Genomic DNA, 22980 nt, shown 5'->3' on the forward strand with positions numbered 1-22980 from the left:
TCCCGTTCTCTGCTCTCCCCACCACGCCGACGCAGCCCGTACCGTGAAGCAAGCCAGCAACGCTAGCACTAGCAGTAGCAGGACTGCACTCTGAATGACAGCAGGAGCAGCACCTGGCACCAGCAGAGGATGACCAGCTACGAGAGTGGTGGCTGCGCGCACGATCCAGGGCCCCAGTCAGCCTGTCCAGAGCGCTAGACTCCCTCGTCCTGCTCATCACCTGGAACTTATGGAAGGAGCGCAACAGGAGGATCTTTGACAGGAAGCAGAAGCAGGAAACGGCGCTATTGGAGCACATAGCAGAAGAAGACGACTTTTGGATAGCCGCCGGCTTCAACGGCTTGGCGCTGCTCCTCGCCCAGAACGGTTGATGCTAGAGTGACGCTCCCCTCTGTCGCCACTTTACTCTCTGTAATAGGTCCAGCAGCCAGCGCGTGCCTTTCCTTTTGCCTGTGCGTTGGCGGTCTCTTCTGCTGGCCACTCGCCATCAGCTTGGCCGTCGCTGTGTTACTCCTAACTTCCCTTAATGAAATACACGCCTAAGCGCGTTCTCTAAAAAAAATGACAGCAGGAGCACTGCTAGCCTACAGGTTATTTCTTCAATCTCCAATCTTTTGCTCTATTTCTTTTCATGTTTAGTTTTGCTACTAGATTCAGATTGAAATTGCATAGATGTAATTCCTTAATTAGGTAGCAAAACAATGGTTCGTCTGAAAACTCCTTTGAGATGAAGATGAATCAGATGTTGGGGAAGAGGAAGAAAATCGTCCACGTTTGAGAAATTGAATCATTTGTCGAAATCAATAGCTGCTGTTATTCTTTTAAGTGGCTAATATGTCAGACATGTGCTTTCAGAGGTCGCGATGAATCGTACACGTTTGAGAAATTGAATCAGATGTCGAAATCAATAGCTGCTATTATTCTGTTAAGTGGCTAATATGTCAGACATGTGCTTTTAGAGGTCACGATGAGACACCAAAGTCAAAAAAAAAAAAGAAAAAAACAGAGGAAACTTTGTTGAAATTGCTCTCACTAAAAAACAGAGGTAGCTTTGTTGAATAGGCAATTTGGCCCCCCCTTGCGTTTGGGCCACGCTCCGCCACTCTGCTTCGTTCCATATATTTCTAGCAGGAAGCAACAAGTACTCTAGTTTTCAGTCCCAAGCGCGTGCGCGAGCTCGCTAGGCTTCCAGTCAATAGCTAGTGAGATATGACGGCTGATAGTGTCGTCGAAGGAGAGGGGAGTAACGGCGGTGGATCCGGCGAGCAGGAGCGGCGGCCTTCTGTTACCACGCGCGGCGTCTTTCGAGCGGCGTTCAGCCGCGTTATGGCTCGTCAGGCTGAGACTCGGGCTCGTCGGTCGGCGTACGGCCTCGCTGGGGCGGCGAACGCCCACACTCGGGCCTACGGCTATGCTCTGACGTACGCACACGTTCGGGCGTACGTTTCACTGGCTGTGAAGGGCTCAGGCATCCTGGCTCTCTTGCTGTCCACGGTTGTCCTTGGCTACGTCCAGTCGCTGAAGAAGGAGGATTTCTTCTGCATCATGGGAATTGCCGTGATACAGACAGCCGGGTGAGCAATCTCCTCGATCTATTTTTCTCCCTTCTCTCTCTAAGTACGTTGTACGTATTTATTTCCAATACAAGATTCACAAGACTACATATTATATACAACAGTTTTGTATACATTACAGTAACATGCATGTTTCGTTTTGTTTCTAATACTAAGTGTATGGCCGCGTGTGCTGCAACGCTTTTTTTTTTTTTTTAAAAAGAAGACAGCAAGAGATTTACCATATTTTTTATTCGACAAGAGAACAATAAAAAAACACACGTTACAACTTCACCACTTGGTCCAATTAGGGACGAGGGACGAGTCCATCCAAAAAACTTCAAAACTGAGAGAAGAGAACAAACCGAAGGGCAACGGTAATTATTCGCCACACTAAGAACACAAAAGAAAAAACATGTTGTTTTGGAATTACTCCTAATCACTTTGTTAGCTGAGCATTCACTTTTGTCTGATCGACCAGATTGTTCTTGCGGTCTCGGTTCCTGAACAACTCCATTTGCATCCAGAGTTGACTTTTGAAAAAAGAATTCACATCCAGAGTTGGTGAGGCCGAATGAACACTACCGGAGACCGGCTCTTTGCCGAGTGCCAAGTGGATTGCGGAGTGTTTTTTTTCGGGCACTCAGCGAAGAGCTTCTTTGTCGAGTGCGGAAAAAAAACACTCGGCAAAAAAAAAAAACACTCGGCAAAGAAGCTCTTTGCCGGGTGTTTTTTTTACACTCGGCAAAGAAGCTATTTGCCGAGTGTTTTTTTTACACTAGGCAAAGAAAATTTCAAAGCACATTTTGAAACAGTAAATTAATTCAAATAAAAAAGTTTTCAACTACAAAATTGTATAACTCATCAAGATGTACAATGTTTGTTTTAGTCTTTTCTTCATATGACAAAGTGAAAGTAAATTTACTCACAAATCTAACATATCTCTTGTAGTTCATGAAACTACAAGAGAGATATATAAGATTTGTGAACAATGTTAGAACGACCTTGTCGGATGAACAGATGATCAAACAACCAAAATAAACTTTGTAGATCTCGAAAAGTTATGAAACTTTGTAATTGGCAACTTTTTGATTTGAAATCATCTTGTCATGCAAAACTGTGTTTGAATTTCAAAATTTTAAAATTCGAACTTTTCAAATGACCTCGGATGGAAAAACAACCAAAATAAACTCGGTAGATCTCGAAAAGTTATGAAACATTGTAGTTGGCAACTTTTTTATTTGAAATCATCTTGTCATGCAAAACTGCGTTTGAATTTCAAAATTTTGAAATTCAAATTTTGTAAACGACCTCGGATGGAAAAACTTCCTAAACAAAAAGTGTAGATCTCGAAAAGTTATGAAACTTTGTAGTTTACAATTTTTTTATTTGAATTCGTTTAGGACCTCAAACAAGCAATTTACACTCGATTTAGTATAATATGTGGGGAACCAAAACGGAATCTCGACATAGGTGGCAGTGTGGTGCAGTGGTTATAGGAGGGGACGCGCGAGGGAGAGGTCGCCGGTTCGAATCCCGCCGGCCTCGTAGCCGAATTTTACGCGAAAAATGCCGGAGATGGGCCAGAAAAATGCTAGAGATGGGCGGGGCGCTGGCCGGTGGGGGCCTCCACCAATAAAAAAAATCCCATTTTTTCGGGTTTTTTCGTTTCCAACTTTGCCAAGTGTCGGGCACTAGTGCCCGACAAAAAACACTCGGCAAAGACGCCTTTGCCGGCCCATTTCTTTGCCGAGTGGCCTTTGCCGAGTGCAGCACTCGGCAAAGCCTTTGCCGAGTGCAAATTGGGCTTTGCCGAGTGCCCCTGGCACTCGGCAAAGCCACTGAGTCCGGTAGTGGAATCACTTGAGTCGCTTCCATAATGTTACCTGCGTCTAGGTATCCCTAACTTAGGGCCTGATTGAATGCACCCAACTAAAGTTTAGTTATCTAAAATTTCAAAGTACAACTTTAGTCAACTAAAAGTTTTCCAGCTAAACGTTAGCTAGGATATTTGGATGCTCCAGCTAATAGACTTAGCTAAATTTTAACTGGCTTTAGCTGGGTTGTAATAGCTTAACCCAGCTGGTGTATCCAAACAAGCCAACTTCTTAAGAAGATAATAGGCCCTCTAATCTAGGTCGAGGCAACTGGTACGATATTTTATTTATATAAAATAAATCCTATAGTGTCACCTAAACACTAGCTAACAAAGAAAAAAAAAGATGAGGGAGGGGGGGGGGAGAGAAAAGGAACAAGGGGACATGCATATATTGCGAAGTTGCAATGACTAAACTCTTTCACTAATGACTTTGGGAGGGGCGCACATGAGATGGGTAGGACACTGACGGACTATGCATGCTTGTTGCCCGCAGGATTTTACAGGACTGGGAGACCAATCTACAATATTTCGTGGAATTTTGGATGAAACTATTCAGTGCCGGGGACTTCCTTATCGCTCGTATTCCTGCACTACTAGTAGTACTAATAACATTGATATGGCCATTGACGGTCCTGTTTTGGTGCGTCTGGCTGTTCTACGTGCTCGGGCCATTGGCCTGTGCAGGGATCTCGTCATGGCGCATAGCGAAGCTGAATCACGGTTATCACATGGATGGGACTGACAGCATGGCAGACATGATGGCAACACTGAACATATTCTATTCACTTATTATTTTCCAAGGCGCCATGTTCTTGGTATTGCTGCTACCTATGTACATCTACGAGGCAAATGTGGTCAGACGCCTCCAATCACTGGAGCAGCTGACAGAGAAGTGGGGCGAGGATGCCATCGGCAGGTACATTTCTGATATCAGCGCGAAATGCAGGAAGGATCCTCTATCCATCAAGGGCATGGACTTGATCAAGTACGGCGCTGTGTTGCTGGATTCTGAATCCCAGGAGGACTACCAGTATGGTGCAAGGCTACTCGGCGCCTTCGTTAACAAGGGGGAAGATGTGAGCTGGGTGCTGCTTCCCTCGAGACACAGGATTCAGAGACTGATAGATTCACTTATGATAAGCAGCAGTAGCCGCCGCCGCCTAGATGAAGCCTGTGTTCAATTCTGCCGCGGTAGATGCCATTCAGTGACCGGCAGCCTAGAAGATAAAAAGGAGATTAGAGAGCTCGCGGCGACGATCGTGGCCGATGTTGCTGCCCACATAGATGATCTATCCAATTACCCTGGGGCTATGCGGTGCATATCCTCCCTGTTCCAAGACCCTGTCCCTGATGACCCGCCCCTGCATCAGCAAGACGAAGACATAGGACCAGAGTGGCTGGAGCGCAGGAAACTGATGATGGACCAGCAGAGAATGGCGATAAGAGAACACCGTCATCGGAACAAGAGGGAAGGAGGTAGAAGCAACCAGCTGGTTCAGCAAGGCTTGACCATCCTCGAGAGGCTGGCGTCCAACAACGACGACAACCGCAGGATCATATGCAGCACACCCGGCCTCCTTCCCAAGATCACGGCACCCGTCTACTCAGCGACCTTAATTGAAGATGTCAAAAATAAGGCATGGGCTGACATTGTAACCAGATGCCTCAAGGTGTTGTACCAGCTCATCCGCGCTCCAGACGGAAGCCATGAAATCTTCTCAAATAATGTTCAGGCACTGAGCAACCTAAAGAGCATTCTTGAACTGGGCAACAATGAAGCTCATCACCAAGAACTGAAGCTGGTAGCCATGGAGATCCTCACAGAATTGGCACTGGATTTGTCTATCAACCTCACCGAGGAAATAAAAAAGGTGCTCGTCACAAAGCAGCTGCAGCTCTTCTTCCTTGCTGATGGAGATGGTGCCGCCATGGCTGGGAGGACACTGGTATCCCTGTCAGCTAACAGGGAAAGTAACTCTGCCCTCATCATGACCACACAAGACGGCATTATTGGTCATCTCACTGGAATACTTGATGGATACAACATCACACGGAGAACAGTAGCAGCAGAGATAATGGCGAACCTGTATGCTCACTGTAATGTGGACAGTACTATGAAGGAAATACTGCCAAAGGTGAGTGCGCAAGTATATTTTAGATTTTTAGTGTGCAAATATATTAATCTAATCTGATCAAAATACATCAGTAGCACAACACTTCCGTTTTAATTTTCCTGAAAATAATAAGTATACTTTGAAGCATGTTAAGTTGTTAACATAATTTTTTTTTCTCTTCTCATTTAATTACAAGCACCATGTGCGCATTGATTTGAATTCCATTCCCATTCATTTTAGATGAGACTTCGTTTCAAGAAAAAAAAAAATACTGTTCTGGGCTTGGCACCCAGACAATGCTAATGCACTAAGAAGCCATTATAAAAGAAAAACAGAGAGAACTAATAAGTAACTTTGTCATTGCAGGTCCTTGGAAAAATAATGTCAATTAAAACAAAATCGCAACAAAGAAAAATTTCAGCGGGTGAGAACAATCCTGCTGCATTAGGAGACGAGGAGAACCAGGGAAATTATGTATCCACAAATAATGAAGAAATGCAAATCATTTGTACAGACGGCGACCACACAGAAACAGAGGAAATTTCTGATCAAGAAAGAGAGGAGCAAGAAGCGTTTTTGTCCCTTGCACAGGTCATATGTGATAAGCTGGACAGCGCAGATTTGGATGGTGCAATTCAGATTGCCGTTCAGAACGAGAACAATGCAGGAAGTGAGGAGCAACGACGTGAAGCATTTGTGGAAAAGCTCAAGACCATAATAGACGACAACCGACATGCAACAGCAGATTGTCTGAGAATTGTGAAGCTTTGCGGTCAGATTGCTAAATCAGTGATGCTGTGCGAACAGTATGTGGAAATCTTCAGAAACAAGGGATTTAAGAGTTCACTTTCGGAAGCTTCGAAAACCATGTCTGAACTTGAAAGCTGCATGCTCTTCGCTGGGACTGATTTCGGGCTCAGGAAGACCGTCAAGCCCCTCTTTTCTGAAATTGAGAAGACTTGGTCAGAGATGTAGCCAGCAACTTGTGACTGGTAAACCCTTTGCATTATTCCTTGCTCCGTCACAGGACACTAGTGTATCTCTAGTTGTCACATGTATCAATGTATGTATGTGCTTTGCTTTGTTTCATTTCTCGCTATTTTTATGGAACATATATATTGGAGTGTTGTTTTCACACTAATTGTATCCGTTCTATGAACAAGTGTGCTACCGTTTTCCCGTACGTGCCTGGAATAATTACTTTGGTATTAAAAGTTCGAGCCCTTTTACGATGGTTGAAAATGCTTCCTAACGCTTGTCGACGCTTTCTGATGCCTAACAAAAATAGCTATTTTTATTGTTTTTATTCGTTCAAGGGCATTATGGTCATTTCGCAAAGACAACTCACCGCCCCCGCCGGCCCACCTCCCAGCCCGCCCACGCACCAACGCGAAGGGAAACGTCGTCGGCCTGCCCGACATCCGCCTCCCCACAGCACCGGCGCCCATCCCCGCCCCCGCCCCCGCCCTCGCCCCCAAGACCACACGCCGAACTCGCCGGTCTCCCCCAATCGCACGCACCTCGCTCGCGTGCTCGCCCTAGCCGCCGCCCTGCTCTCTCCCTCGCTGTAGCCGCCGCCGCCGCCCTCGCACTGCGTCGTGCCGGCGGCCCTGCCCTCTCACTCGCTGGCCGTTGTGCCCTCGGCCCCGCTGCCAGACGCCGACGCCCTGCCCCTGTGACGCTGCCCTCCGCGCCGGCGCCCCTTAGCAGGAAGCACCACCGTCTGCCGTTGCTGCAGGCGCTGTCGGCGCCCACGTCGCCCAGATCTTGCAGCAGGAGGCATCGCTTCTCCCATTCAAGGTCTGCGCTGCTCTGCTATTCTGTTTCGTTGCATTTTTGTAGCATTGTAGCATTGGATGTTCCTTTACGTGGCACCTGGGTTGCTGAGACTGTGTTGGTCGAACTAGCTGTTCTTCTGTATCTGTATGAGATTAACTGAAAGCTGGTGTCCATCATTTGCAAATTTTGTAGATCAGAAGCATGCATATACATGAGAACATGTTGCCTTTTTCTCTATCTAGATGCCAACAAAGAAATTGACAAGAAATTCATGTATTCCAAACGTGGCCAGAGTGGGTAGAAACTACCAGAATCTTGTTTACACAATTGTATCTTGTGGTAGAATACCACAACGAAATGATCTACAACTCACTGTTATCTAGCTCTATGTTCCAAAATTCCAAAATGATCTACAACTTCAGAATCAACTCCCATCGTTTTCAGCTGCCTAATAAAAGATTTTCACCGGACAAGTGCCCATCCAGCGTCCAATCGAATCCAATTGATTAATTAAATCTTGAAGCAATTAAATTTGTGACTTCTTCAAAGTTTTGTTTGCTAGCATAAAAACACAGTGAGGAAAGTGGTGGAGACTTAGGGAAATGCAATTCCTGTAAAACAATTCACCTATGTGTTCAATTCCTTACAAACAATTCATTATGGCCTGTTCATTCCTGTAAAAGAATTCATTTATGATCTGTTGTGATGTCCAGATGCCACATCCATTTAATCCAAAAGGATATAAAGAGGCCACTACAGCTAATGTTATTGAAGGTTCTAACTTTGAATCTTGAATTTGGTGAGATTAAAATTGTGCATGGTTTTCTTATTTGGATCTTGTTTCAAGTGGGGGTTTTTTATGCTAGGTTGTAAGCTCTGTTGTTTCAAACCTGCCTTTTCCTTACCTTGCAAGGAATGGCAGATCAGACCACAGGAAAAAGAATATTCTTTGGAAAAATATCATCAGTCATTTTCTGTTACTTCTGATATGAACTTCTTAGCTACCTTGGGATCTCCATGATCTTTGAGAGGTTTTCTATGGAGTATGAGATATTTTACAATTTGTGCTACTTGAGTGTCAGTATGTTGAGCTATTTGCTAAAGCTGCTTCAATGGATTACCTCCATTTTCAGTAATGAGAAGCTTTACGAACATTGTACACAATCCATCGGCTTGTTGTAAATGTTGAGGATTGAAGAATTTCAGATTGAGCTGGAAACTCAATGTGATTATGTACTTAGTGGATGCTAAAGACTACACCATCAAGTTTTCAAGTGTGACCCATCAATGCTATAAATAAATGATTTTCCCAAATGCAATCACTATAAATAAATGCTTTGCCTAAATGCAATCGTCAACAATTCTAAATGTGATTTAGTCATTGTAGTTTATTTTTGATACATTTCACTGCAAAGCAGCATGTTAAATGTGTGATTGCCTTAACTTTTGTAGCTGGTGGCCATTTATCTTGAGCTAGGATTGTTTGCATGCAATTCAATGTGATTATACCATTAGCCGTAGGTGGATGAATGAATTATATATACAGGGACACTATTTACTTGCTGCTTGTATATCATTTAAGTGAAAATGAACTGATTATTGGCTGGTTGTATTTTGCAGATGTGGTTGCTATTGTTGAGAGGTTGGCTACTGTGAAGCACAAATTATTAGTTTTGTCTGGAAAGGGAGGTGTTGGAAAGAGCACATTCTCAGTCCAACTCTCTGCAAGAAGGTTGGTGTCCCTGTCCTAGGTGTTGTGGAGAACATGAGTGGGCTGAGGCAGCCGCTTTCAGATCTCAGATTCGTCAAGTCAGATGAGGCGGGCGAGACAGATGCGATAGAGTGGGCCCTGAACTACGTCAAGGAGAAAGGCATCTGTACATAGTGAACGGAGTTGGATTTTATGATGAGGACGGCCGTCCATGGCAGCCTGATGACGAAGGCCATCCATGGCAGCCTTATGAGGAGGACCATCTATCGGGCAGCGCTGATGAGGAAGCTGAACAAGACGACATGTCTCGTGTGATGAAGAAACGACGCGCTGATGAGGAAGCTGAACAAGACGACATGTCTCATGCGATGAACAAACATGCTTCTTAGCTATTGGATAGTTGGAGTTTGGTCTTTTACTTGGTCACTTGTTTTATTTTTCTGAAAACTGAATGCACTTGGTCTTGGTCTTTTATTTGGACACTTGGTCTATTAGTGTTGCAAGCTGCTACTTTTCTGAAAACTGAATGCATGTTACTGTGATTGTGCAAGCTGATATTTTTTTTCTGAAAACTAAATTGCAGTGGCTTGTCCTTTGTCTATTTTACTTCTAATTAGAATGTTGATAAAGGCAGCGCCCTCAGGGAATGCCCATTATATGGCCTGGGCTCTACTAACTACAATGGTAGAAACAGGTGCTGCAATGTCCATTAGACAATTCATGAGAGTGCCTTCTTATCCTAGAACAAGCTTGCTGTGGTCACTCCTCCACATCAAGGGCATGGAGTCAATACAATGTGCAAAACTGTCTAGATTAATCAGCCTAAACAGTTCAGCTTATTCTAATTAATCCATGTAGTTCTTTTGCTTCAAGTACAATTTGACTGCAGTACTGTACTATTGACACGCCATGCAAGCTAACTGTAGTGAAAAATCACCTTTAAGTTTGAGTGGACAGGAGATCAATTTTGATCAATAACTGGTTGGATCCTAGAAAGTTTGTATGGATAATGGAGGCACCACAGCCTTTTCTTTATTTTGTCTTCTTATTTCTGAAGATTGCATGCATCTTTGCGAATAGACCAGTTGCTCGGAGCTATCTGACGTTGAAAACTGTGGCGCCCAGCAAACCAAAATATCGTATGTTATTCACGAACATAAAACCTTCGTCAACAGAACATAATGATGCCACTTATGTGAATGAACAACAGGTATCATATAGGCAGTTGCTCATGCTGCAGATTGATTCAAAACGAGTGATTTCAGAAAGCTCAAAGATATATATTACTCACTTGAAAGAAATAGACAGTCATATAACCGAGACTGTAAATGGAGAACTCTTTTGCTGATGCACTAACACCAAAGGTTACCATACAATGGGGAAACAACACCAGTGTATTTATGACGAAAGCATATCAGGCATGGAAACATATTATTATTCTGAACGGAGAACTCAGTATGTGCCGTTTCTTTACTGCTATCTATAACTGTCTCTCTTCACTCATTGGATGTAGTCATCGTTGTAGGTGTCGCTGATCACCGACACGAACCGCTCGAGCCACGGGAGCTGGTGGAGGTCCTTCATGGTGTCGACGATGTACGAGTCGGCGCAGCGCGGCGGCGACTGGCAGGGGTTGGGGTTGTGGTTGTCTCCCAGGCTAAAACCCCCGGCGAGGAACCTCTGGATGAGCGCCAGCTGTGCCCTTTCCTGCTCCGAGTACCCTTCCACGGCGGTCGGCATGCAGTCAAATGTGTCCCATGCCCAGATCTCAGATGCTGCTTGGGTGGATCGCTCAGCGGAGGAGGCCTCCATGGCTTCATCGTCCCAGAACACGCATTGGCATGTTTGTACACCACTAGCGTAGTCAGCACCGCACGAGTAGCAGAACTATTGCCCACACCTGCACAAGTGACGTTTAGCACCAAGATAAAGAGTAGCACATGTATTTATGAATGAACAATCTTTAGTACATGCGTTTTAATGGCAATGGCCATCTGTGTGACGGCAACACAAAACACGCTTCGCTACTTAAAAAGAAGTACCGTGGCTGAATCCCGATATGCCCAATACAAACAGAATATTAGTGTAGAGAAACATGAACATGGTCCTATACTCAATCAGCTACAAGATTTGTTGCTTCTTATATCATGCAACAAATTGCAGTGTAGTTTTTGGGAACCAGAATTATGGAGACCAACTGCACAATCTGAACTGAATATGAACATTTTCATGCAAGCAACCATACCTTTCACAGAGATGTGAGAATATGGCGGACTGACACAATATAACTACCTAACACATTTCCATTGATTTTGGACAACTATCAATATTGGATTAGTAGTCAAAGCAAATCATGAATGTTTACTGTACTTTTAAAAGATAATCATCTTTTCTGCTGGGTCACTAATCACTAGCATTTGGATTACCTCAGTTCAGGAATTGGATACTTTAGATTTAGACAACAGGACAGCTCACTTCTATGCATAAATTGACTAGTTTTCTTTAGACAGTACATGCATCAGAGGATGTAGATATACACACAGAGCATACCAGCAAGTCATATGGAGGCAGCCCTGTGTTAGTTCAATCATACGTCGGCATCTTTGGCAACGCCTCCACCTATTGTTTTGTGCAAGCTGATGCAAAGATAAGTCTCCAGCATCTCTTTCCTCAGCAGGCAAGCTCTGGTACTCATCACAGCCCATCATGATGTGCCATGGCACTCCACAGTTGATACATATATCTCTATGGCATTCCGGGCACTCGATACAACTGAGTTCTGACTGGCTTGATGAACTTGCCCTAGAGAAGTGCTGACTAAGGTCTAACAGCACTGAACAATTTGGAAAGGGACAATAAAATCTTTCCATTTCTGAGGTGCCAGCTTCTGCAAATGCTCTCTCCAGGGAATCATAGCTGCTAACTGGAAGGAATGATTTACACTCACTAGCGGAAATAAGATATTTACACCTTAATTGTGGGCACCTTATGGGAAGCTTTGAGGTCAGCAGCTTCTCTTCAACATACCCAGTCAGGCAATTATAGCAATATGTGTGCGAACAACCTGCCTTGATCATCTGCACCTTGAGAACAGGCACACCAGGGGACCTCTCCATCACGACCCCGATCCCAGACAGCTTCTTCCCCTCCGCCTCGGGACTCGACACGCCCTTGAAGAAGAGGCGCACCGAGGCCTCGTCGAGCTCCCCCTTTGCGACGCCGGCCGTGAACGACTCCTCGGTGTCCTCCCACTCTTCCTCGTCCCCGCAGCAGCTCCTGAAGTCGTCCTCACCCCTCGCGCCTGCCTCAGACAATACCCTCTCCTCCATCCTCAACCAATGGACACTGGAACCCCCCTCGAACAATTCTATCAGAACGTCCTTCCAACCCCAATTCCAGCAATCCCCATCACCGAGTGAGGACCACCGAAGCAGGCAGCGAGTAGGCTTTTCAGCTTGGTCTTTCTGGTTCACTGAATCGATTGCCCTTCAGTGCCTCCTAGCATTTGGGAAAAACAAAGTATAGGGAATGGTCACATCTACTGATTGTGTACAGATTGCTTATTTACCTACTAAGCAAAATCACACTACAAAATGATAATGCACTAATTACAGTAAGTAGTTTAGACAGATAATAATTTTAGGGTCAGATTGCCCCGGATCAGCAACACATCAACACGAACACAAAGCCGACGATATGAACAAACCAAGCAGCATGATTCCATGATGTATTTGCAATTTCTGACGAATACATTTATAGACAAATCGTACCTATTGTGCAACAGCAAGCGGATCCTTGGCAAATCATATATCCAGCACATCTTCAGGGAGCTTTGTTTCCTACAAATGAAGAGTAACATTAGCCATAACTACACAATCCTCACAGACAGGCAGTTGTTAGCTTTGATGAACATTACTCTTAACTACCTCTTCTCTCATGGAGCATGTTCGCCGATTGTGACCCTCACCCTTACACAGGGTACATTTCACCTTAGATCTCTTCTTATTTGAAACTGACTTCAACTTTTTCTTCGGGGCCCCTCTGCCAGGAACATGCAGGGGATCCAAGACATTTCTGGACTCTGCAGAATCAACATCCATGCATTGCGGCAGCACCGGAGCATACCTCTTGTCTCCGTTCTCTCCTCCGTTTGGCAGGATCATAGCAGCTTCCTCATGCAGAACACGTTTCAGCCGCTCATATGCTTCAGGTGAACGAGATGCTAAAAAGGATGCAGTGTGGCTGATATTGCGTAGCTCATGGTATCTCTGTAGGCTATCGGAATAGTCATACATGGTGCTCTTCCTTATAGGAGGAAATGCACTCTTGGCCCCCCTTGTCCACCTTTTCCAAACACAACAGCCTGGAAGCTCACGTTCTTTGCGATATCCCAATACAAAGAAGATGTGTGAGCAGGGGGTTCCAAGGGACTGCAACTTAAGACAAGAACAAGAAATTCCCTTCAGATTGCCTCCATCAACACATATCTCACATTCCACATGGTATTCTCTGTCTCCTTTATCCTCCCTGCCAACAATATACTTAATCGCATCATAGTCATCTAGAATCTCTCTCGCAAAACACTTTTTGGCTGCTTTTATGCTGAACTGCACCTTGGCAAAAATTCTTGGTGTGAACGATTTCGCAGCCTCTTTCTCAATAATTGAAGCATCTGGTTCTAAGCATGGCAAAGAATTCGATGCTTCAAAGTCCAGATTCGCTTCATTACTACGCAGCCGCGAAAGGCAGTGGTCAAAGTGCTCAACCAGCTCGAACAATGTCATTTTACGATCTAGATTTACCTGAAGCCTAGAGTTTAGGCTCTCGCTCCGCTGGTTGCTCCTCAGTCCTAAATAGCACTTATCAGCATGGTACGCAGCACACCAGATTTTCCTCCTCTCATACATCTGATACAGCCAGGACTCCTTATCTGTAACGTTATGCTTATCCAAGAATTCTAGCCATTTCCTCTCAATCTCTTCTATGGAGCAACAATCATAAAGGAAATACCTGAAATCATCCTTCACACCATCATCGTGAAGATTACGCACAATGTTCTGCTCAATATGCCATATGCATAGCCTATGCGATGAATTCGGCCACACCAGCCCGATTGCTCTCTGCATAGCAAGGTCTCCATCAGTGATCACGGAAACAGGATGCTTCTGAACCATGGCATCAGAGAATGTCCTAAGAATCCACACATATGACTCAATTGTCTCCTGGGAAAGAATTCCACATGCAAAAAGAACAGTGCTGCCATGGTGATTCACCCCAACAAAAGGAACAAGGGGCAGGTTGTACCGATTCGTTTTGTACGTGCTATCAAATACGATGACATCACCAAATGCTGCATAATCAAGGCGACATTGACTATCACACCAGAGCAGTCCTTTCAGGTGCCCTTTCCCATCAGTCTTGTAGTCAAAGAAGAAATCAGGATCCCTACGTCTGCACTCTGTCAGGTAACTGATGACTGTTTGAGCATCACCAGCAGCAACTGTCTCCACCTTATTACGATGACAGAAATTATACAAGTCCCTTGTTGCAAATCCAACCTTATCATACCCACCATACTGCATTTCCATAATATTCATTATCTGGTGTTTGCGGATCCCAGAAATCTGCATCGCCACAATATCAGCTTTTTGCTCATCACTGATTCTTCTATGTGAACGCAGAAGACAAGCAAGGTCTCGTTCCACCATTGGATGGTTGTGTTCATAGATGAAATCCTTCACATACCACTGCCCTGTGTTCTGATCCCAAGCAATCACAAATTTAGCCGGGCAACCAACACGAGTTATATTCCGTGGCTTCCGCTTCTTAATCTCCCTCTTCAGCTCCTTCTCTTCGCGGAAACCTTCACAACTGCAAACAAACTTCCGAAGGGTCCTCTCATTGTGGCCGTTGCCCCACTCACAATAACTTTTCCTAACACTAAATCCTTTCCCCTTAGCGTATTTGTTATAAAACAGATATCCTTCTGTTTCACTACCAAATTTCTTCCTAACAATTTCATTGTACTCCAGCAAAGAATCAAGATCCGGCATTTCCTCCTGCATCAATCAGCGACATTTGAGAAAAGTCTGAAGGAATAGTTCTGTAAAGGCACGATTTCATGCTACATTTTCACATACAAGTCACTCGGTTGCTCTACCTAGTAGCGCTGATGGTGAAGTGCCTGAACATAGGAAACAAAGTACAGGAAAAATAATTATAACTAGCAGCAGCAAACATCCGTACGGCAATGTCAACAAATATTCAGGACTACAGTATGACAACACTTGTTTTCCTTTCCCATTCCCACATATTACTATATTATTATGGCATCAACAGCGTTCATGTTCATAGATATCTTTTTTTTCCACAATGAAAGCGAACGGAGGAGCCTTCCAGTGCCAAGGCCAGGGATTGAACCCGGGATGCTGGTTTGAGGGCTGGCTCAAGGAACCACCCGGAATAACAGCCCTACTGTTCGTACATTATCCACTAGGCTAAAAAAGGGTTTAGCCGCTGTAAAGGATATGCGGACATTTTTAATCGTTCTCCAAGGACCAGAGTATCAGACTTTGTTGCAATAAGTGTGGCCATCTACCAATACAAGATAAAATTTGGAATTAAAGGGAACAAAAATCCCTTTGATATGACCACAAGTATTCATGGTAAAGGAAATCTCATAGTAACACTCAACATGTAGGTATTTGCTAATGCAGCTGCTGCTATAAAAAATTGGTCCGCACCCACACCTCAAGTAGCCAACAGTTGCAGCTCAACTGAAGAATCAATACATCTATGAGTATGATATGTATAGCATCATTATTGCTTTGGAGCCGAACTGAAGAAGCAACATAGCAGAGCAGGGTGGTACTTTATCTGTATGGTACAGCAACATAGCCTATTAATTTTTTTTTGACAAAATTTATACAATGTTCTTTTCTCTGAAGTATGGTATGTGTTTATCTGAAATGAGTTTAGGTTTGCTCCTGCCTCTGCAGTGTATGGAATTCTGAATACTTAAATTGAAAGCAAAAGTGAAGAACATGTCAACTCACATGTTTCAAATTAGAGACATACTAGGCTAAGAACAAATGCATTTGCAACTGAAAACCTTGTCGATTTCCATCAACCAAACCAACAATTCGTACATAAGAGAGACATGAATGGCACCGACGGATTGCTCACCTCGCTGCGAAGGTCGTTGAGGCTTCTAGACGCCGGTGACGCGGTGAAGGTGGAGATCAACGGCGGCGGCGGGTAGAGATCCGGGCGGCGGCTATGGCGGTGCGCGGGCTAGGGATAGGGCTCGGGGCGGCTCCTGTAGGGTTCAAAGGGGGCGGCGCGGTGCTCTGGGCCTAATCTTCATATGCACGAGCGCGGGGAACCTTGGGGGGCGCGTGCGCGGGAATCGGGCGGCGGTGGATTCCCGGTCGATGCGGCGCAGTGGGGAAGGGACCGGGTCGCTGACGCGTGCGCCCGGCCGCGGTTGCTGGGCCTATCGGCCTGCGTGCGCACGCGATGAATCAAGGAGGGGGAGCGGGCGGCGGCTGGGCCTGCCCATCACGTGGTCGTGGCCCAACTAAGCCACGTGAATACGGCCGTCGGCCATCTGCAACCGGTTTAGTCCCACCTCGCTCGCTGAGCAGCTAAGAGCGCAGCATAAAAGAACTGGAGAAGAACCAGGGATCGAACTCCTAAACTATACAATGCCTACTCTCACTACTCATTTGGGCGAAAAGGGTTGCCGCGGGCTGGTTGGGCTCCCCCCGTGGTCGAGCCCTACCTAGCTGATGCTGGCCTGTGGCAACAAATTTTTTTTGCCACCATTTATTTTAATATTTTTTATATCTGCCGCTAGGGAGGCTGTCACCATTCACATCCAATTTTTATGTAGCTAATTTTTTGAGTTAAACTACTAATTGATAGTAAAAAGCTAGAACTTAAAATAAAGAAAAACTCGCGATCACACTTTTAAAAACACGTGGCTACAGTCATTGGTTCAAATTACTATCATGTTGGCCTATTGGTCCACTCGGACGACACATGATAGTGGCGGGTTAGTTCCTATCATGTTATGCCTAGTGCTTCATCACTCTAGCAAGAGATGAGAATGACCGGTTCACTTCCTATCATGTTAGGTCTATTAGTACACTTGGAGTACATGTAAGAGTGATCGGTTCGCTACCTTTCAGGTTGAAAAAAAAAGTAAAGGGTCCACTCATAGGAAAACCTAACCTTTCCCTGCATTAGGCACTAATCTATTTTTAACGTCTAATTAGATCGGGGAATCCTTCCAATTAACCAATTAAGAAGTTAAGCTCGTTGCTTTTTTTTTTTATTTTACCAGAATTAGAGCCAGGCTCTATCCATTTATTCACTAGACCCAGAAAATCAGAATTTTTTGATAAAAAAAAAAGAAATTGATTTTATTCCCCGTGGTCGAGCCCTACCTAGCTGATGCTGGCCTGCGGCAACAAATTTTTTTTGCCACCATTTATTTTAATATTTTTTATATCTGCCGCTAGGGAGGCTGTCACCATTCACATCCAATTTTTATGTAGCTAATTTTTTGAGTTAAACTACTAATTGATAGTAAAAAGCTAGAACTTAAAATAAAGAAAAACTCGCGATCACACTTTTAAAAACACGTGGCTACAGTCATTGGTTCAAATTACTATCATGTTGGCCTATTGGTCCACTCGGACGACACATGACAGTGGCGGGTTAGTTCCTATCATGTTATGCCTAGTGCTTCATCACTCTAGCAAGATATGAGAATGACCGGTTCACTTCCTATCATGTTAGGTCTATTAGTACACTTGGAGTACATGTAAGAGTGATCGGTTCGCTTCCTTTCAGGTTGGGCCTATGAGTCCACTCGGACTAGCCCCGGAGAGTGTAGGTTGAGTTGCTATCGTGCAAGATTAGGAGTCCACTCAGACAAAGGATGAGAGTGATCGCTTGTGTTTTCTTATCGTGCTAGCCTATTGGTCCACTCGGATGGCACATGAGAGTGGCGGGTTAGTTCCTATCATGTTATGCCTAGTGCTTCATCACTCTGGCAAGAGATGAGAATGACCGGTTCACTTCATATCATGTCAAGCTGCGAGCAACGCAGAATGCGGAGAATCGTTGTGAATCGCTCGCGCCGTCTACCAGCCATCCGATGCCATTGAGCTATTCTCCCTTGCCATTGATGCATTCAAGATCCGCTTCACCCAAGTTCGTAATGCTCGAGACCCATGAAAAGGTGACGGAAGCAGCGAAACGTTGTCCTCTAGACCAAGCATCGGGGATGTAGCTCTAACAACGACCAGCGGTGGCAACAAACTACTACTCCTTGTTAGTGCTAAAGAAAAAAAAAATGACACGTTGACGCGGCGGCGTGCTCGGTTCAGAAATGCCGGTGATCGATGAGGACTCGCCAGGCACCACGTTCATGCGGCGGCGGGCTCGGCCACCACCACATGCACGCCGCCCATGGGCCGCTCGGCTTGGGCCTCCTGACTCCCCTTACATGGGCCACGTGGCTTAGCGGTAGGGTGCTCTTGTTTGGAAACTCTCCACTGGAGAACGTGGCCTCCGTAATTGTAGGATCACAGTTGCTCTTTCCTGTAGGTTCGCAGTTGCTCATTCCTGATCGTATCAACCCTACAACATCCTTCACAAACCGCATCCTCTCTCTACTTTCTCATCTCTTTTTTATTGTTTCATCTCGCCGGCAATGGGTACGGCAGAAGATAGAGGCCAGCCGAGTAATCCATCGTCTGGAATTGGCACTATGGATACAGCGGCAGATGGAGGACAGCCTCGTACTCCGACTGCAATCGCCAACTGGGTTCAAAATGAGGCAAAGATTACAAGTAAGTTTGCCCTGTTTTTTTCCAACCAATCACTATTGTGCTACATATGAAATCATTCCAGTGTAAATAGACATTTATTATCTGTTGATACAGCATACATGTACCATATACAACAAACTCGAAATATTAAGTCAACTCTAGAACAAAATTCAGTCGGCTAGATGACTGAGATACTTACTCCAAGACTAGAGCTAGGTGATGGGTGGAATCTATTTGGTCCCACGAGGAGACTATTCAACAGAAACATTTCATAGCCCCTTCTCTTTTCTGGTTCACTTAACGTATTCTTCTGGAAGTCAGAAATTAACATGCAGAACCTAGCTTCATTTTTCCACTAATCCTTGAGAATAGATTCAACCTGAACAAATTGAGTAATAAAATGCTTAGTGATCTGCTTCCAAATCTTGCATTTCCCTTTTGAACTCAAGAAGCCACAAAACATACCTCTGTACGCAATAGATGCTTCTTTCCTGATGATGCTACCATCCCTTTAATTGCATCATCAGAAAGGCGTCTACCTTCATTGATTGATCCTTTCGACACCAAACCAGGTCAAGTTGGCTCTTCGTCAAGACCAGAAACCCCCATTTCCCCTGAGTTGTGACCATCACCATCTCCCTGGAGTTTAAAATCACCAATTGCATTTGCTCTTACAGCAGAAGCGCTTGTGTCCTACAAATCAGAAGATGCAATCACATGCAATCTCACCACGGTGTGTATTGCTTTGTTACAGTAAATTACCACCAAATCAACTGCTGATAATAGTGAAACTGCTCCTGCTCGGCTGCTGTTCCTTGGCTGCTAATGCTACTGCTCGGCTGCTGTTGCATTGCTGCTATCCCTGAAAATAAAAACACAGGATCAGTGACAATCTATCACCAGATTACAATTGCAGCATTCATTGTTAATCAGCAAAGTAAAAACTACTTCTCTCACCAACTTTAACATTTCTTATTCACATAATTTGATGCAGATGCCAATGGTACCACGGGTAGTACTACAAAAGAGCGAGGTGACAACAACGATCAGGTAATCTCCATATCCAGTTCCAGTTTTTGTGTAAGTTGCCTCTACATTTTTAGCAACTTATCAAAGAGCAACTGGTTGCTGCAGACTGCGTCTTTTCATTTAACACACTCACCTACAAGATTTGAAAAAGTCGTACGTGGTTTATCGGAAGAACACAAGGCTGCTGTTAAGGATATGGGATTTGGGGGGCTGCTTCGTATGCCAAAGATGAGTATCAGGAAAATAATGATAAAGGACGTTGCACAAACATACCAAGTCAACAACCAATGTTTCAAAATATGTGATCAAGATATTACTATTTATCCAGAGGATGTGAGAGACATAATGGGACTGGGAATTGAAGGCGCAGATGTAGACGAATATGTAGAGCAAACAAAGACCAGTGAAGAGAAAACTGTGGAAAATGAATTGTTTAAGAGGTATGCCGATGCAAACCACAAGCTCGAGTTAAGGAATCTGGAAAGCATGATTCGTGACTCAAAAACTCCGGATGATGACTTCAAAAGAGCATTTGTCTTGTTCACAATTGGTGTCATTCTAGCACCAAATACACAGCCCCATGTCAGTTATAGTTATATACAAGCTGTTGAACATGTATCACTCATTCGGAAATTTAATTGGGGACAATTCACTCTGACCCATTTATTAAACTCATGCCATACTTACAACACACAAAAAGAAGCCACCCTAAAGGGCAATTTGGCTCTGCTACAGGTGAGTTCTATATGGTACAACCAACACCTATAAACAGTGTTTATTTTTTATCTTACGTGTTTTCTTCATTTTGTTCACAGTGTTGGTACTGGGAGCGTGTCATTATTGAGGACAGCACTTACGGGGTCAAGTACGACCAGACAATCCAACCACGGATGGTGATGTGGAATGACACCAATGCTAATGCTCGAACGAAGGCTTTTATGAAGAAGGGGATAAATGGAGGAACTGTAAGTTTCTAAACATAGCATCAATATGATGCTGTTGTCATGCGTACAATCTAACTTTCTTAATTGTTTGCAGCTTATTTTGCCCCGTGTTTGTCACTCCAGCCATCAAAAAAATGAACCAACAGAAGAATCAATGTCACAAGCGCGACAATCAAAATATGCACACGAGGGGTACATGATAAATTCACCAGTACGCGAGGAGGGTCTAAGCAACCAAAAAGTAAGTATGGCCTCTACTTATGTGCCCAAGCTCTGTGTGCCTAATTCATTATATCCTAATTATGTAGATGAAAAGCCTTGAAGAATGGAAAAACGACACCGAAACTCACCTTGGACTGCAAGTGGAAAAAAAAACTATTGAGATGGAATACAAACTTGGTACTAAAATACTATCACAAAATGAGGAGTTTGCTAGGTTTAAAAAAGAAATGAGACTGGAAGCTTCCAGGGTGAGTAAGATTGAAACTGAAAATGCACAAATCAAAATGGAAATCAAGGTAACCAGCGTGAGAATACTTATTTTAGCTACCCATCCATGCTTCATTATCTAACAATGTGTCAAAAAACAGGAACTCCGACAGCTAGTGCGGCTTCTTATTCAGCCTACTCCTACAACTGCACATGTTCAGCCACTTAAGCCTACATGTGCAAAAGTTCAGCCACCTTTGCCTACATCTGCAAAAGTTCAGCCACCTATGCCTACATCTGCAAAAATTCAGCCACCTATGCCTATATCTACAAATGCTCAGCCATCTTCTATGACTACATCTTCACATCTGCAGGTATTACATCTGCACAAGTTCAGTTATCACTAGTTCATGTCTGGTGCTACAATAGATACTTTGGAATTTTACAAAAAAATACCAATTGCAGGAATCACACCGCAAACGTTTCCAACAGACATTGGCAAGAATAAATGACGAAGCACCCACTGCAACAAATGGTACGACAGAAAACATCATGCAACAGCAAGGCGATAATGAACCAGGGAAGCATATTATCGGCAACCCCTCTACACATATCAAACCAAGACAGCCCATTATCGACAATGATTACAATTTGAAACAAATTGACACAGACGCTGCCATCTTCTTAGTATCAAGTTACGACCACGCTACGGTTGTACACATAGATGGCCATGTTCTTACAGCAGATCAGCTGCGCCAAAATGTTACAGGGGGCTTTATAGTAGATGAGGTAATATCATTTCACATCCATGTCGTCAGTACAAACATGCACACACCTACTATGTACTAACTCAACCTTTTGCAGGTCATAAATGCCTTTGTTCATATCAGCAATGTGGAGACTGAGTCGGCATCATATATAACAACGTTCCAAGCCCATAAGTTGGCAACAAATAATCTGGGTCCTGACGAACACTTGACATTCAGGAAGATAATTGCCGAAAAATGTGAAGGAAGGCATTTGGTACGTAATACTGATTTTGTTTTGACACTTTTGCTTGTTTGCTATCTCGTGTTGTACTATGAATTTTGGAAATCTTGCCAGTTTGGATTATAGCCATACACTCAATAGTTTTCAATTATTTTTCCCAGGTTTTTGTGCCAATGCATATAAACAACAACCACTGGGCTCTCCTAGTCTTGAATTTTATAAAGATAGAGGTACAGATACTTAACTCTATACCAGGAATGCGAGACAGAGACCTAGAGAAGGCATTGGTAAGTACAGATCCTCTATGTAACTACAACTACCAGTTGATGAAACTAAACATGTATCTCGCCGTCCACTAGGTGGAAGGCATACAGACATGCATCGAGTATTCAGTCAAGAGAGACTTGGTTATATTTGTAAAACCAATTAACTTGCGCGACTGGGATATAGTTCCCTATGATAACATACCGCAACAAACCGACAGGTACTCTTTTTCCTTTGCTGTATTAACGTTGTACTCCAATTACTTATGTTTATGTTCCGTTGCAGTATTTCGTGTGGGGCGTATGTAATAAAATATATACTGGCATGGGACGGAGAACAAATGGCTCATGATTTCACACCGGTGAGTCTTAGAATTATTGTCACTTCCAAATTGCTACATACTGAAACAAAAACTATTACATGACATGCGCTACTTTCGCTTGTAT

The 22980-nt window shown here is 44.1% G+C and overlaps 3 protein-coding genes and 1 long non-coding RNA gene across 4 annotated transcripts; 2 read left to right on the forward strand and 2 right to left on the reverse strand.

Moving 5' to 3' along the window:
• The first annotated feature begins 1093 nt into the window (after nt 1-1093).
• LOC136472444 (uncharacterized) lies at nt 1094-6729 on the forward strand. Its single transcript, XM_066470152.1, has 3 exons — nt 1094-1574; nt 3926-5567; nt 5913-6729. Exons 1-3 carry the CDS (start codon nt 1210-1212, stop codon nt 6519-6521), a joined length of 2616 nt encoding a protein of 871 aa, XP_066326249.1. The 5' UTR covers nt 1094-1209; the 3' UTR covers nt 6522-6729.
• Nucleotides 6730-10935: 4206 nt separating this feature from the next.
• On the reverse strand, nt 10936-12365 carry LOC136469305 (E3 ubiquitin-protein ligase RSL1-like). The gene has a single exon (XM_066467545.1). The coding sequence runs from the start codon at nt 12363-12365 to the stop codon at nt 11529-11531; it is 837 nt and encodes a 278-aa protein (XP_066323642.1). The 3' UTR covers nt 10936-11528.
• A 474-nt stretch (nt 12366-12839) lies between these two features.
• On the reverse strand, nt 12840-15089 carry LOC136469306 (protein FAR1-RELATED SEQUENCE 5-like). Its single transcript, XM_066467546.1, has 2 exons — nt 12963-15089; nt 12840-12875 (listed from the first exon to the last, which is right to left on the reverse strand). Exons 1-2 carry the CDS (start codon nt 15087-15089, stop codon nt 12840-12842), a joined length of 2163 nt encoding a protein of 720 aa, XP_066323643.1.
• Nucleotides 15090-22403: 7314 nt separating this feature from the next.
• LOC136472445 (uncharacterized) lies at nt 22404-22896 on the forward strand. The gene is made up of 3 exons (XR_010762347.1): nt 22404-22557; nt 22630-22754; nt 22820-22896. It is a non-coding gene; the product is annotated as an uncharacterized lncRNA (long non-coding RNA).
• Nucleotides 22897-22980: the final 84 nt, after the last annotated feature.

The sequence above is a fragment of the Miscanthus floridulus genome, chromosome 8 (genome assembly GCF_019320115.1).
Source record: "Miscanthus floridulus cultivar M001 chromosome 8, ASM1932011v1, whole genome shotgun sequence".
Taxonomy (NCBI): Eukaryota; Viridiplantae; Streptophyta; class Magnoliopsida; order Poales; family Poaceae; genus Miscanthus; species Miscanthus floridulus.

Bases quoted from the DNA above. Each gene is read 5' to 3' on its own strand.
- LOC136469306 (XM_066467546.1), bottom strand. From the start codon at position 15,089: ATGCCGGATCTTGATTCTTTGCTGGAGTACAATGAAATTGTTAGGAAG. The intron at 12,876-12,962 runs GTAGTTAAGAGT...CTTCATTTGTAG, and splicing joins CATGCTCCATGAGAGAAGAG to GAAACAAAGCTCCCTGAAGA.
- LOC136469305 (XM_066467545.1), bottom strand. From the start codon at position 12,365: ATGGAGGAGAGGGTATTGTCTGAGGCAGGCGCGAGGGGTGAGGACGAC.
- LOC136472444 (XM_066470152.1), top strand. From the start codon at position 1,210: ATGACGGCTGATAGTGTCGTCGAAGGAGAGGGGAGTAACGGCGGTGGA. The intron at 1,575-3,925 runs GTGAGCAATCTC...TGTTGCCCGCAG, and splicing joins GCCGTGATACAGACAGCCGG to GATTTTACAGGACTGGGAGA. The intron at 5,568-5,912 runs GTGAGTGCGCAA...TTGTCATTGCAG, and splicing joins TGAAGGAAATACTGCCAAAG to GTCCTTGGAAAAATAATGTC.